The 17,030-nt window shown below is 33.5% G+C and overlaps 1 protein-coding gene across 4 annotated transcripts in view; it reads left to right on the forward strand.

Moving 5' to 3' along the window:
* The window catches only part of LOC123678421 (transcription factor fil1-like), a 101,412-nt gene extending 84,615 nt beyond the window's left edge, over positions 1–16,797 (forward strand). For 3 of the 4 annotated variants that reach the window (XM_045615443.1, XM_045615445.1, XM_045615446.1), the window contains 4 exons: positions 7,553–7,728; positions 12,878–13,042; positions 13,361–13,526; positions 15,223–16,797. In XM_045615443.1, the coding sequence (XP_045471399.1) occupies positions 7,553–7,728; positions 12,878–13,042; positions 13,361–13,526; positions 15,223–15,533 (818 nt within the window). In that variant the 3' untranslated portion in view covers positions 15,534–16,797. Of the gene's footprint in view, positions 1–7,552; positions 7,729–11,300; positions 11,420–12,877; positions 13,043–13,360; positions 13,527–15,222 lie in introns of all 4 variants that reach the window. The other variant, XM_045615444.1, reaches the window with a different exon arrangement.
* Positions 16,798–17,030: the final 233 nt, after the last annotated feature.

Here is a 17,030-nt window from a genome sequence, read left to right on the forward strand (position 1 = left end):
CTGTGAATACGAATTGTTTATGGTATGTTCTTATAAATAATTTATTTACTCTTTACCACATTGCATATCAACAAAATGACCATTTGAGCAAACTATAGATCTTTTATTTCAGCAACGTCACTCATGACGTCGGTGATCGAGAAATGTCATTGCCAGACTGTCAAAACATCCCATTAACTGCTTACAAAACAAATTTTGAGGTTTTATTCCGGACGAATGATTGTATGCTGAAATATTCATTATGATTCATTAAAATTCTTATGAAATCAATATTTCATACAAATGCTGATAAACATGAGTATAACAGATGAAAATTAACCAACCAAAATCAATTTCTATCACGAATGAAAATAATACGTACAATACGAATAAGTTTATCGTTAAAATAGCAAAGGGTTGACAACACAAACTTCAAAAATTGTCCCTGTTTTGTGTATGATTTCAAGGCAAATACTTAGAGTTGGTATCTCGGATTCGCCATCAGTGACGTCACGCCATTGCTGAAATAAATATACCATTATACGTTATAAATAGTAACTGATAAATATCAACACTTCAAATGAAACATTCATTAGTTAAGACTATGAACAATTTAACAGTGTTGACAAACAATATACATACTACTTTGTCGAACGACCATCAGAAATAAATTATTTATGCCAATGAATACTCTAAAACTCAAAACATTCTTCAATTGCTACACTATTCTTTCCTCGACTGGAAACGGTTGTCTCAAAGTTCAGGATGAAAAAAAAATCAGTCAGAGCATCAAAATCAATACAACACGGTGGTTGATAACATTTGTTCAGTTTTTGCCCGAAATTCGTTCATAATACCAAATAAGATGGTTCGTTATCATGGTTCAGAACCAAATGAATTTTATTCCAAAAATCTGCTGATCTTTATTAATATTCAATTCAGAAGACGAAATGGAAGACAAGTTTTTTTCGATATTTTCAGCCACTGTGAAATTCCCAAATGAATTTGAGATGACATTGAATACTGCAAAGTGTACCAACTTAGTGAAGAAAATTATTCCTAGAGTTCTTTTTTCGAGTACTTCCTTGACAAATTGTTAATTTCTCAATTGAGTTTAATGAATCAAAATGTGCGGACAAAAGCTTCGACTTGTTTAGTATTCCGCTCAATTTTCTTCTCATAAAAGCTTCTTCCCTAGTTCATCAAAACGTACCGGTCATTAACAGTTTTCTAAACGAGCTGGTTAAATAGCGCTCTCACTCAAGACCAAACAGTCGAGAAATAAGAAAAATCGATGATAATCGCAGCGACAACCTAGAGCACTACCTGGAAGAGAGTCGATTCGTGTTTTAGAGAGTTCCTTCTAATGTTTCTATAGATTATCTGGTAACTTCTCGATAACCTAAAATGTTTCGTTGGTAACACTGGTAATTACAGGGAGAAGGATGCAGGAAACACTTCGTGACGTGTTGTTTCCTCTTTAGACCAATAGAATTCGAATTTATGAGGAATCGTTATTGGATAGTCCTTGAAGTACAACTTAGTGTTGGAATTTCTGAGTTACAGTTTGTTGAAATTTCATGAATGTAAATATTGTGAAAAATTCAGTTATTTTTCACTTGCTGCTGAAGAATCCGTCCTCAAATTCGATTATCTCCGCCCGTAAACACGATAACTCTCGACCGAAAAGACCTAGCAACTTGAAATTTTCAGGTTAGGTTCGGATCTCGAATGACCGTTCGAAATTTTCTTTATTCAATAATTCAAAAACTACATATTCGATGGTAATGAAATATTGCTCTTGGATGTGATTAGATTTCAAGCTCCAATACCAAGGTTATTGTTGATCACATCACCAGAACTAGAAAAAATCAAGAAGAATATCGAAAAGAAATGATCCAATATTTCCTTTACGAAAAATCAAATATGGTTGAGATTTCGCGTATATATATATATAAACAGTAACAGTTTCAAGGCCAGAGTAATGATCTCAGATAGAGGGAGCATATGTCATTTTTAGTGAGCCAATTTTGTCCCCAACATGATCTATCAAATTTGACATGGAGCGCGCGGAAATGAAAACATATTAGTGATACGATATTTCACTCAATTCTCGAGTTTCTCCACAAAGAACGCACTTCTTATGACCCATAATGAATTAAAGTTTCATATTTACTCGAAATATATTTAAGTAAATACCTAAATATATCAGAAATTCAGAAAACAAACTTCAAGCACGCCAAACGACGTGAAGGAATTGATGACACTAGTAGAGCAAAAGTTGCCAAACCTTGGATTTCAGCAGGTAGATACAGAAAATAATAAATATTCTGCTTAATATAAATTCGACAATTAGGAAAAATATCAGATTCCAAATATTCAAATTTGCATATTTAATCGGGAATCACTCAAATAAATATATTTCATTCAATATAATATACATTCATAATGATATAGTAAAATTGTGGATTTGAAAAAATAAATCACAATCCGATAACGACGCAAAAAATTGCGTCTACTTCCTTTTTCTATGTTTATTACTCTATGCTAAAACCATAATATTTCCGTATGAACAGACTAAATCGTTCATGACGAATTTCAGCAAGATCTTCTCCAAGTCCGAAATAGGCGCTTAAAAATCAAGCACTCAAAAGCTTCTGACGCCAAATCAGTGCTTTTCTCGACTTTTTTGCGTAGTTTTGACAGAACAACACATTCCTCGGTGATCTCAGGTTCTTCAAGACTTTGCCACGACTTCAATTTCTCACTTTCAAGGATTCCAACGTCTACGATCCCAATGGTATTCCTTTCCTCTAGAGATATTGAATGTCCGCTGCAATGGATGCCTTTCGCACACGGAGAGAGCGGCTTGGGACGCCCAACGTCGTTTCTCAGAAATCGCGATGACGACTCAGCAAGTCTCGGCTGTCAATAGAGCCATTGTCTCCGTTGTTGGTTGCCTCTTCGTCAAGACGAAAACAAACGGTCGCGTACATCGATCGGCCGAGGGCTGTTTTATCATCGACGGGATCGGTTTGTTTTCAAACAATCGACGTCTTATCGGGGACACTGGAAGGCGATACGGGATCTGGTTCGTCATTTACAACAGCGCTGCGAGTCACTTATCTTGCCAAAACATGGTCGCATGATGAGGAACGTACCTACGTGATTCAAGACTGGGTTCGTCAATTGGTCTTTCTGTTTTAGCCTTCAAAAATAATTGATGCTATACTCTAACCGAGACAATCGATGTCGGGTAGTTTAACTTCAATCTGGTTACTCTTTTACAAGGGACTTGATGATGACTGGTGTAAGCTACCATGACAACGATATTTTCGAAATTATACTTGAATTTTTTATGGTTCTGACAACGCTGTTATCATGAAATTTCGCAAGAAGCTAGAGTAATAAACATAGATAGGGGAAGTATACGCAATTTTCTAGTAACTTAATCAACATGAAACTTTTCATCAAGCTTGAAATTGCTATTATACATCCACACACACAAAATTTTGTTTAACTCTTAGGCTCAAAAGTTTTCAAATTCCGTTCTATCTGAAACTGAACAATAAATAAATAAATTTTTTATTGAAAATATACCCATACGAAAATAAACATTAGAGAAAAGAATTTCAGTCCCCAGAATCTGAGAAGCCGATAACGAAAAATTTTAGAACAAGCCCACAAAAATTGAGTAATCATCCAATTTTAGTTAATATCTGTTCGATTATTCAGTAATAGATCACTAAGTAGAGGTGAGAAAGAATTCAATTACCCGTGAAACTTGTAATAAACAATAATTAAGAGGAGCTCAGTGAATTACCTACACCTGTCATCGAGTCTCATTAAAATTTGAAGAAATTAAATAATAGCACACTATAAATAAATTTGCAGTAACAACATGGGGCTAATGAACCTTGTTGTGGATGCTGACCAGTGGCGTACCCAAAAGGGGGGGGAATAAGGGGTATATATCCCCCCCCAGAAGGAATATCCATTATATGTAACAACCTTATATATCACAATCTTATTATGAGTAAGCAAAATTCTTTGGAAAACATCTTCAAAAGAAGGAAAATTTGAAAATTTGTTTTCTTTATCCCCCCCAAGACTTATGTCTGGGTACGCCACTGATGCTGACTGTTGGTTTATGAAAAAAATACTATAATTGAGAAGTTTCAGTCAAATCTCCAACAATAATAGTTTCGAAGTAAAACAACAGTATATAATACGTTGACCAAGTTTGATTTGATTTTTGTATTATTTTCATTTGAGAAGGATATGATATGACTGAAAGAAACAGAACTATATGCTGTATTAAATGTTGAATAAGAATTAGTATGATTTGAAAGTTTGTATATGAGAAAAAGAATAGTTTATTTCTGATTTGAATTTGCGTGCAACTTTCGAATTCCACAATTTATGTATGACAAAATTATTTCAAAACTTGAAAAATTCCTTCTTTTCCTAAAAAAGTTTTCGTTAGAATGCAGACAAAATTGCAACTTAACTCAAAATTTCAGTAGGAAATATATTTATAAATTATGTTTAAAATGACCTCCACCATTCCTGTCTTCTTACTTGTTTCTTCAGTTACTTTTCTGCCTGAAATTTACTTTCAATCTTCTATAATCCAAAACTATAATCAAATTTGGCCGACGTAAAAAAAATTGACGAAAAACGAAGTAAGGTGAGAAACTTCTCAAAAATCACAAGAACTCAAATATCTCGTAAACTGTTGATTTTTGGTTATCACCAAATATGGCTCAGACGACATCGAATGAGCCATTCTGATACGTCCTCCAAGGTTCACGTCTAATTTGGAAACGCCCTGTATATGTTGGCATGACAGACAATTTTTAATTCTGGAAAAAGTACTTCCTCGAGCGGAAATTGAACTGGACTAGTGCTTCCGAGGTTGCGGGTTCGATTCCCGCTCGAGAAGGACTTTTTCCGGAATTTAAATTTAAAATTGTCTTTCATGTCAAAATATAAGTTCGTCATATAGGTAGTCTATCCAAAGTCACTTGGAGGAAGCCAGAATACTTCGATTAGTGAATGGTTGTCCAAGTTTAAAGTAATTCCTTTGGGGCAAGTGAATTTATTGCTGAAAAATATTTTCAAATAAACCTTGGTCTTTAGCGGATCGCGGTATTCACTTCAAAGGGACATCTATGGCCAAGCGTTTTTATGGACTAATTCAAGTGACTTTGGATATACTATACTACTAGAAAGATCTTCTGAAAATGAACTTTTTATAATTATATTAAGAATGGGAATGAAGTGAAAAATAAAAAAGAACCTACATTGAAACATCAATGAAATATACAATCATTGTTGAGGCAAAGTATTGTTGAAAAATATCCGATATCTACCTTTACTCATTTTGTTTTTTATGTAATCAGATAGACCTATATCGATAGCCCTCTATCTAATCTTGGTCGAAACCACGTTATATTCCTCGTCAGCGATAAAAACTGTCACACCACAATTTCCACAAGAAGATGAACCTTAAAGATGATGTTCTTCTGGTTATTTTTAACCAGATTATTTTATTGTCAAACTTGATTTTATAAGGAAGCTGATGCATTTTACACCCACACATCAACAAAACTTTGATGGCGTTCTTTTGGTAATTTGTAATTAGATTAATTCAATTTGATGAATTTTAATCCAATACTTTTTTCTATGTCTTGTTCTTACCATATCACTTCTAATTCACTTATTATCTTGACTATTTTCTCTCACTCAAACCCCCCAAAACAGTTAGAAGGTGAGAAACATCTGATTTCAAGTCATTCAGATATGTGAAATATTCACAAAAACCAGAAAGAGATTCCCAAAATTGTATTGGCTATGAATCATAACTTCTCTTTCCTATTCAAATTTCGAGGTTCGGAGATTCATTCATTGAGAACAAAGTACTTTCTTTCAGTAGGTACTCGAAAAAACCACGGGATACCTTTCAATAGAACACATTGTATGTATAAATCCCAGGTTTACAAACCTCAACAAATTAACAGGAGTACAGCAAAAAGTGTGTAATATCCATGACAATATACCATTAAACAGAAGTAAAATGAAATATTACCCAATGAGACAACTTCTCTCTCCGTTAGAGGAATTTCTATGCCAAGCTAATCGATTCAATTCAATCGATATTGCGGTTTGAGCCCCCATTTTCCTCCTTTCATAACCGCCAACGATAACAGCCTGCTTTTCCTGGAATCTATAAAAACGCATCTATCAATAACATTATAATCGAAGCATATCCATTCACACTTCTCAAAATATATCCGCTAGTCGACTAAGTAAAAAGGTACGAAGTGGACAAAAAAAATACAATGAATGTTAACGCCTTCACTTCAACACGTTCGAAAATACGTTTCGAATGATAAATTGACAGATTTGATCTCTCGGCGAAAAAAGGAGAGTTTAGAACAGTCCCCTGAGGAATCCCGCAAAGTCTCGAGTCTTGGTTTCATCACGGACAGCTGTTATACCACGATGGGTCGAAAATCGTTATCTTTTCATTTTCCACATCCTACTGCTTCATGTTTTTCCTCATGAATAGTAAAAAGACCTAAAATAGTCCTTATCAATAAACGGTGGAAGGAATCGGTAATCTGTAAGACCCGTTATCGTCTTCCGGTTGATGATTTTTCGTACTTGGAGTTTTCATTAATAATGATTGGTATGATTTACATTCGCCATACTGTATCGTCGATTGATTGGAAGAACAATGCAGTGGGAACATCCGGTTTGCCTGACACAGCGGAAGAATGAATAGTTTCATTAATAATTAACCATTATGACATGTTCATTTTACTATTTGGGTATTATTGGACATCTCTCGGATAATCTATCAATCTTCACTCGAGTTAATTTTACTTCAGTCGAAAACCCCAATTTATCATGAGAATTTAGAAATCTTAACGAAAGGACTGTTCAAAATTGCCAAAATTCAGAAAATGGAAGATTATTATTACGAATGAATTTCAAACGCGCAATCTGATATCAATAACCCATACAAAATTTCGTACAATTTTTCTTTTTGGGATCTTATTAATGATGTAAAAAGAAATCCATTATATTTCCAATAGATGGCTTCAGTTATCTTACTCTCACGTTGTATAAGTCGAATCGGATTCCAATAGATGGCGTTAGCAAGATGAGATTTCTACAGTGACTGTATATACTACAAAATGCAAAATTTGACGAATATCAATTGATTACAAACATATTTCTTGAAAAAGTTCCTCGTCTCAGAAACTATTGCCCAAATTTCATTAGATGTTGTGTTCATGTGCATAATTGATACAATAAGATATCCAAAAGTTGCATAGCTATTCCGCATCTACGGTAATTCTGACAATGAACTGGCAGCTATATTCACGGTGTCAGTTAAAAATATTCAACCTATGTTGAAAGCAATGAGTCTAAAAGACGATCCTCATACGTTACTATTGAGGTAATGCGACGTTGCCATGACCATAAATTTTCTGTAAATTTTCATTCCAACTGCGCAACGTCAGTAGTATTTGTAGCAATTTTTTTGTATTTCCACGTTCAGTCGACGCCCGTACAGCCGAGTATTTCACCGAGGGCAGGGAATGCGTGAATTGCGGTGCAATTGACACACCCCTCTGGAGAAGAGATGGTACAGGGCATTACTTGTGCAATGCTTGTGGTTTGTACCACAAGATGAATGGGATGAACCGGCCTCTCGTCAAGCAGCCTCGCAGACTGGTACAGATTGACTGTTTTACTTTTTTTTTAATTTGATTTGATTTGATTGTATCGATGCATTTCAGTCTAATAACCATTTTGCCATCAAGGTTATGGATCGACTACACGGCATTCTATCGAAAAAAATCATAAGTTAGAAGTACAACTCTTGTAACATTATCTACGGTACAATTCTGTTGAGGTTTTACACTTTCAATTGTTCGAAACCATAGGTTTTTAATTAAATGACCCAAAAAATTCAAATTCGGCTTAAATAATTACAGACTTCAATTGCAAAAAAAATGTAGGATCACGGAAATGAACAAATGAACCAATTTATCCATTAGAATCCATTAGTAGAAATCGAAATGTCCGTTAATTCTATAAATGTTATGATAAAATTACCAATTTTTGCAAGAAAAGAAAATTTTCCGTCTATTTGTACATTCTAATTTCCGAAACTACTGTTTTGATTTAATTTTGTGAGCTTGGGACAACATTTAAGCCTCATTTCTTTGAAATCAGTTGAAAGTGAAAACAGCTATTTTTTAGATAGCTGATTACTTCTAAATGACAACTTGTATCAAAATAAATAAAAAATTTGATATGATACGGTCTAGTTGGAGCAATTAAGAAGGTTTATAAACTTAACAGAATTGTCTGTGGCTACTACGTGATAGAATAAATTTCAAATAATGTTTCTTTCATTGAGATTTGACCCAAATTACTTCTTTCGTTTATAATATTTCACTACATTTCGATCTAAAACGCAGCAAATACCGATGTTTTTCTGCCGCATTGTAAACATTCGCTTCGAAAATCCATTGTAATGTCAAATTCGACATAAACCTGGCTCCCTCTAGCGGATATAATTTTTTTAAAGTACATTGGCTATTAGGATTTTACATGTTTATTTGAAAGTCGTTTACATTTTATCCACGTTTGAATATTCATTAGTATCATGAATTATTTATCTTTTTGGTGTGACAACTTTTGGTTTATTTCATGAATTTGGGAAACTAATAATTCAGATCAAAACATTTGCATTCTTCATTCACGATAATAAAAAAAACAGTAGTCGTAGTACAGGCTGTCCAAAAATCGATGCTCACTCTAAGCGTCTCGAGAACTATAAGACTTCCCTCGAAGACCATGATCTCGCTTTCTGAAATAATAAGATATCAGAAATAAATATCTTGCTCTGTTTTCGAATTACATTTCTGAAAAATGACCGTTTTACATATTTAGCTATACCTATCTTAGTTTCTAATCGAGATTTTCGAAAAATACTAAAACGTTTTTTTCCGGAAATTTTTATGGTTTATATAATTCTCATACCATATCATAGAAATAAATTACCGTTCGAAGGAAAGTTGTTTTTTTTTTTAATAGGACACCGTACATTTTCCATTGCAGCTCTTTGTCATCCGCTTCAAAGATATTGAGGGTTCTGACTTCATTCTTGAAATAAAATTCGTTTCGGATTCTGATTCATTTTGTGTCTATTTCATAATTGTAATCAAGTTATATATAGGGTGTCCCGTTTGAGAAATACCAACTCTCCTCTATATCTCTAAAACGGTAATTAATTTCTATGATCTGTTATGAGTATAATATAAACATAAGAATTACTGAAAAAAGTTTTGAAAATTTTGGGACATCTCGAATAGAAACCAAAATATAGCGAAATATTCTAAACATCAATTCTTCTGAAACGTCCTGTAACTCGAGAATGATCCAAGATATCTATGATCTGCTTTCTGATAATATCTTATTATTTGAAGATTTTTTTTCTAATTCTTATAGTTCTTGAGATGCTCTCGGTAATCATCGAATTCGGGACCATCTGTACTAGTAATACAAGTAGCTTGATTTGAAATCAACTCAATTTCAAATCAAGTAGTTGTTTTTCAATGTTACGTCAAGTACTCAATATATAAATACTTGACTTGAAATTGAAAAACTACTACTTGACTTTAGATTGAGTTGATTTCAAGTCAAGCTAAGTTACTTGAGCTTGAGCTTGAATATCAAGCGAAGTCGTGAATCTCTAACTAGTAAACTCATTCAGTTAATCGAGGTTGGTCATAATTTTGTGTTACCAAACTCAATATTGATTCTTACTGAAAATAATTATTTCACCATTTGACGAAGTTAATAAAATTGTTTATACAGGGTGTTCTGATTTGTTTCCGACAAACTGAAATGGGTGAAAGATCACATCATTTTAAGCAAAAAAGTTCCTATGAACATGGGTCTGGAAATGCTTCGTTTCCGAGATACAGGGTGTTGAAGTTGAAAAACTAATTCGCGTTTTCTTTTATATGTTTTGATTGCTTCGAAATCTTTTCATGAAATTATTCCTATTCAAATATTTAATTTGAATTCATTTTGACAGTTTCTAAGACGAAATGCATGCGGATTTTCTATTGCCCACTAATAAGTAAAAGTGGTATGCTATGTAATTGTTGTTTTTAAGTGTTTTGAATATTCTGTTTCCTGAAATATTGAGTTGTTGGGATGCTTTACGAATACTGAGTTTTTTATTTTCTTCGAAGGTCTGTAAAATCCTATTTCTCTTTAGATGATTTCTTATTTGTATGCTTCGTTCAAGCCTTTGGTAACCAATACCATTTTTCTGTATTTGTTGATAAGCTATTAACTTAGTTAACTATAATTATAATTGATGACATCTAAACCTAACACACTTTAAATCTGTCATTGTGTATAGCCATTTTAAATCTATTGTGGTTGCCATGGAAAACCAGAATAATCATGTCAGATTTAGATGTCATTAATTATAATTATAGAAGAAAATAAAAAACTCAGTATTCGTGAAGCATCCCAACAACTCAATATTTCAGAAAACAGAATATTCAGAACACATAAAAACAACAATTACATATCACAGCATACCACTTCTACTTATTAGTGGGCAATAGAAAATCCGCATGCATTTCGTCTTAGAAATTTTCAAAATGAATTTAAATTAAATATTTGAATAGGAATAATTTCATGAAAGGATTTCGAAGCGGTCAAAATATTTCAAAGAAAACGCGAATTATTTTTTCAACTTTAACACCCTGTATCTCGGAAACGAAGCATTTCCGGACCCATGTTCATAGGAACTTTTTTGCTTAAAATGATGTAATCTATCACCCATTTCAGTTTGTCGGAAACAAATCAGAACACCTTGTATGTATTAATAGTAACTTAATATTAATAATGGTGAAAATTGGAAGTGAGTCAAAAATAAATACTCCTACTAGTAGATCCGAACATAGAATTCAAAATATGTAATACATTCAGATTGATAAAATACCCACCAATGTACTTTCATACGAATCCGCTAAGGCGCTGCGATATCAAATCAAAGCCGTCTTAATGAGAACAAGAAAGAGCGCGCGTAAGAAAGATATCAGTAATTTGCTGACTTAGAATGCCGTCCAGTCGACCATATGGGTAATTATGTGATTGCTAAGCAACAACACCCCCACTGTGCGAGGCAAAGCTGCTGAAAGTAAAGCCGGTTCAAACAGGAAAACGTTTATGCACACACCTTAGTTACAAATGTCTTTTTTGCGTTGTTGCAGTGGCGGCGGAGCCGGGGCACGGGGGTGTTCCTGATCCATACAAGAACTACTATGGGTATAATGGGGCCATGCGCGCCCCTATGCACACAACCGAAGAAAAATCTTCCACTCGCCGTTTGGTAGGTCACAGAAGTTCCCTTTTTGATTAACCCCTTCAAGTACCCAAGTTGTAGCCTTAGCTTTAGTGTAGTTCAATTTTTCGAATTTTTTTTTCCAAAAGTTCAGTGTTTCTTTAACACTTTTAGCTTGTTTGAATCCGAACATTTTGTTAGCTTTGAAAAGATGCATTGAACATAGTTCTGTAGTGTGCGGAGGCCCCAATATACCCTGGTAGGGAGCACAACAGGTTTGTGGTCATTGTGAAAAAATATAATGATTTTTTTATGAATTACAGTCCTGATTTGCTCCCGCCACGCTTTTTGCATGTTTACTAACACGATCATCTCATTAACAGATTTTCACTAACCACAAATGGGGCCCTATATACTTTAGAATTTAGTTCTTATGGACTGCACTGAAGCTTCTAGTAGTCATCGAGATTGTTCAAAGCACATCTGGTTCATTTTCTGATCTGCATCTACACCCATCTACCTTTAATTCAACTGAAAATCTTGATCCTTTCATTCTTATGGAATTGGTGTAGCTGCAGATCATTCGATGCATGATTCTTATGATCGCTTCTTAGCCTTTAGTTTAGTAGTAGTTTATAGTACATTCATCTAAGTAGTTCACTCCGAAATTTGAGATAACCAGCTATAAACTTGTATTTTGACAGTTGTCTCAAAGCTTCCATAACATATGGTAGGGTGTCCTAATGAAATCCAAGGACAAAAATTGATTTTTTGCACATTCTTGCGAATATCTCTTTAGCAATGGGTTTTTCGCTATTTGTTATCATTACCAATATTATAGAGGATCAAATTCTCTACAACTTTTGTTGAGAATTTTTTTTATAAGTTGAATCGTTTTCGAGATAGAGGGCGGAGAGTACGCGGTTAAGATCAACCGGTAGTCCCGTTTAAAAAACACAGTCATAACTCTTGAAATTGTAAGTCCATAGTTAATAAGGATTACTATTCAAAACTAACGAGTATTCGATGTTAGTAAAAAAGCTTTCTTGAAAAAACAAGACATTTGAACAAAATATGTCCCTACTGGTTATATTAATGATAAAAAATATTAAATATGGGAGAATAGTTAATAAGAAATGAAAATTATCAATAATCATGTATTTCTTATTGATTAATGAACTTCATATGATATGTTTTCGACAGGGACTACCAGTTGATCTTAAGTTATGCTTTAACCGTGCGCCCTCTGCACTCAATCCCAGAAATGATTCAACGAATAGAAAAACTTCCGAAACAAAAGTTATAGATAATTCAATACTCTACAATGATAATGATAACAAATAGCGAAAACCCATAGAAAACGAGTTATTTGCGAAAAATTTTATTTTTGTGGCCTTTAAACTTGTATTTTAAGCCCCTGATGTCAAAATACAAGTTTTCAGCTGGGTATCTCAAATTCCTATATCAGTACTTAATATTTGAAGTATAATATTTTTTTTCCTACAGTCGGCCTCTAGAAGAGTTGGACTAACATGTACGAACTGCAGAACAAGCACCACCTCCTTGTGGAGAAGAAATACATGCGGTGAACCCGTCTGCAATGCTTGTGGATTATATTTCAAATTGCACGGTATTGATAGGCCTTTAGCGATGAAAAAGGATAGCATTCAAGTAAGTTGATAACCTTCAAATATTTTTTTTTCAATTTTTACTCACGTCTTACATATATTCCAAGAGCTTTTAGGGAATGTGTTTCAGATGAGTTGAAATGAAGTATAAGAATTGGAAAATCTGAAATCATCAATAAAAAAATTCAGTCAGTCAGTGTAATTTCAACTTGAAAAATTGTCAAAGTTCTTCACATTGAATTCGAAGGAATAATTTCTCTTGATTTTGCATTTAACCTAGAGAATTGTGAAATTTGTGAAAGCTCATTCGCCATTTTGCACCGTTTATCAAAAACTAATTTTTTTGTACGAAACTTTTCAGACCAGAAAAAGAAAACCTAAGGGAAGTAAAGGACAATCTTCTACTTCTACCAGATCTGGACTAACGGGTGCTATAACTTCTCAGCTGACATCTGTGAAAATGCCTTCTGTGCCTCAGATTAAATTGGAACAAAATATGACCTCCATCAAATTGGAGCATGGTTTAGGTGAGTTTTTCTAATAATTATAGTAAATAAGTATTTGAAGCTGGTGAGACGTCACGAATATCAAATTAGTCTACAATACCACCAATAGTGAGTGAGAATAGTAATTCTTCTTAAATTTTTCTCAGTATTGATAATTGGGCACTGCTTTCGATGAAACAATTTATTATAATAATTTCCTTATGAAGCGTGTATCTTCCCATGATTAAATGGCATAACCTACTGAATACAAACGATATAAGAAATGTCAATAAAAAATACATCGTGGTGCCATTATAACCATTGCAAAATGTATAATTTCGATTGAAAATTCCATTGAAACATTTGCGTTACTCTTATGAAAATCGAAACATCCTTTGTGATGATTATCAAAACAACATATGTAATTTATTTCTCAGTTGAGGGAATGCTGCGAAATAAGGTATTAAAGATTGATTTTTTTTGCTTTTCTCCAGAATTTTGTGAAAAAAATGTAAAAAGTAACTTTGGTCGAGTACTTCACTTTTTTGTTTCTTGTAGTCTTGCTCTATCTGCCACCGATATTGAAAAAAAAATTTCATCAATTCTCTCGTAATCCTCAGGAAAATCCATAAAGATTAGTCAGCTGTAATGAATAAATTGATTATAAGTTTTGCTATTTATTTTCCCAATCTGTAGCGATATTAATAAAAATTCGATAAACTAGTATAATTATCACAAAAAAAATAGGACTACAAGAAACGCCCTCTATCTCGAAAATGAAGCGTTTGTAGGTCCATGTTGATAAGACTCTTTTTTTTCAAAATTTTCCAAAAAATCTCTCATTTTTCTTCGTGCCTCCAATTCAGGAATAAGACGCATCCAAATAATTATAGTATATCTAAAGTCACTTGAACTAGACCATAAAAACGCTTGGCCACAATTGTTCCTTTGAAGTGGATACCGCGATCCGCTGAATACCGTAGATTATTTGAAAGTATTGTTAGGCAATAAATTCACTGGCCCCAAAGAAATTTCTGGAAACTTGGACAACCCTTGTATAATCGAAATATTCAGCTTTCTCCAAGTGACTTTAAATATACTATACAAAGTATTAATTCACTTCAGAAAAATAACGAAACTATATTATGAAATGAAATATATGTTGGATGTCTCTACATTTTGTCTGATCAAAAGGAGTGACTTAAACATGTCAATACACAATACATTTAGGATTTTATAGCAATAAAAAAGACCTGCAAGAGAATATCGAGTCAATACCTGAGATTGAGCGCAAAACCGTGTTCTGAGCAACCGAACTTCTATTTACATCATTACCCTAAAGTGAAATGTTGTAAGATATATGAGTATGAACTACACAACAGTGCAGACTCATTCGGGACAAAAACATTTTCAACTCGACATATCGCATAACTAGAGAAGTTTAATGTTTTACTTAATATGTTATCAGTATAATAGTTTTTGTCAGTTACTTTTGAAGATTTCATTTAATTAATCAGAAAAATATTGTAGATATAGCAAAATAAGCAGCATCCCTAGACTTTTTGTAAAATATGCAATCACTATTGAGAATTGCCCAAATCTGGATGTGCATAAGTAAATCAAGTTATAATGTTTCTGTCAACCTATGTTATCACTTTTGTCTAGTATAACTTTGCCGATTAAACTTCTACCCCCTATGGTGTATTCAATTTTAACCAAAAAACTGTTTATCTTTCAGATTACTCCGATATCAGGACAGTGTCCGGCCTAAGCCATCTTCCACACGTACAGGGCTCTTCGTACGTGTATCCACCACCTCACTCCCCTTACACTACCCAGAACTCACCACAGCTCAATAACAACGACTACTACAGCGGTTTGCTGCACCAATCGACTCCAAGTCCACAATCAGAGAACCACTCTCCAAGTCCCAACTCGCAGCACATAGTAATGAACAATAACAATAATAACAATAACAACAGGAAAATCATCGTGGAATCTGATCCGGAAAGGCCCACAGTCGTCTCCATGTCGCCGCCTGATGTGTAACCCTTTACACAACCCGGTATATTTCGCAGACGTATTTGTACGTATTACCAACGGAAAGATCGGAAAACGAACCCACAACCTACGTTTTCGCTAGTCATTACCGAAGGAGCTACTTACCTTGAAGAAGCAACGTTACCCCTAACAGAACCCTGCGGAACCCCCCTGGAATCTCGCTTATGCGATCTTACAGGAGCGTTTCGTTTTCGGAGCTTCGAACTCCGTTCAAGGCCAGACCTTTATCTCAACCGTTGTGAAGAAAATCGAATTTTTTTGGTTTGAATGCTTCTGATGGTCGCGGGAAGTTTATATATACTTATTCGAATTTGACGTTGAAATTGTAATTAGTAGGTGTGAATATCCATGACTTAAATTATTCTCCGATATTCTTCTAATGATGAACAATTTATATTTCTAAGAGAGTATCCAATTATTTTACAGTAATTTTCAGTTCATTTAATTATATTGACTCAGAGGGAATCTATTTAATGAGATTATGATGTGTACGTTTAGTAGTAGTTGGGCGATGTTTCTACTTTGAAAAGTTTCCGTTAACTTGCTGTTTCACGATGATTATTTGGATTCTTACATCACTTTTAACTTCACACGTTTTTCTACCTTACCAAAGGTAAAATTGGTCTCGAAACGTTTTGAAATGATTTTGTGATATATATTTTTATGTCTCCGGAAATTTTTGTCTTCAACTGGAATCTCTGCATAAATCTCATTTTGTTTGTTGTATTGTAATTTAATAGGTTTATAATTTTTATCTCTTTTGTATATAATTATGAAAGTATATTTTTATTTTTATTATTGTACATATATGTTCGAATAACTCAAATCACTTAATTTCCTGTGTATTGATAAATGACATAAATTCTTTACTCATGACATTTTTCATCAACCAAAGACGTGAGTTGTGTTATCTCTTTAAAAAAACGTATTTTGTTAATTTGTAAATATCACTTTATTAGACGAAACACGTTTTTTCGACTGATTTACTACCTACTCCCACTTTTAGGTTAGGGGAGACGCAACAGTTCATTCTGTGGGTCTTGAAAGAGTGTAAAATCTAATCAAATCGAATATTTCTTCTTAAAAAGTTCAAGTCTTGAAATTGTTCAACTTGGAAATTGATAATTGATACCTATTTTCAATGATATCTTATTGTATATACTATTTAAATATTATTGAAGAATCATGTTTGTTGAAATTTGTATCTTTATTTACTCTTAGTTGTATTTCACAATAAAATTATGAAATTATATTCTTGTTTTTTTTTTGGAGAAGTTGTTAGTAGAAGACTATCTTTTTTGACTTGCTGTGTCCTTACACAATTATTGACACAATTATTTCATCAACATGAAAATTATGGAATAGTACCTCAGAGTCAAAAAATTTCAACTGTTCCCTAAGTATTTGATCCCGTGACCTTGCAAAATGACATGAACACTGAAACTGTCAGTTTGAATACAAAAAGAAGAATTCAAATCACGAACC

Source organism: Harmonia axyridis, chromosome 4 (assembly GCF_914767665.1).
Source record: "Harmonia axyridis chromosome 4, icHarAxyr1.1, whole genome shotgun sequence".
Classification (NCBI taxonomy): Eukaryota; Metazoa; Arthropoda; class Insecta; order Coleoptera; family Coccinellidae; genus Harmonia; species Harmonia axyridis.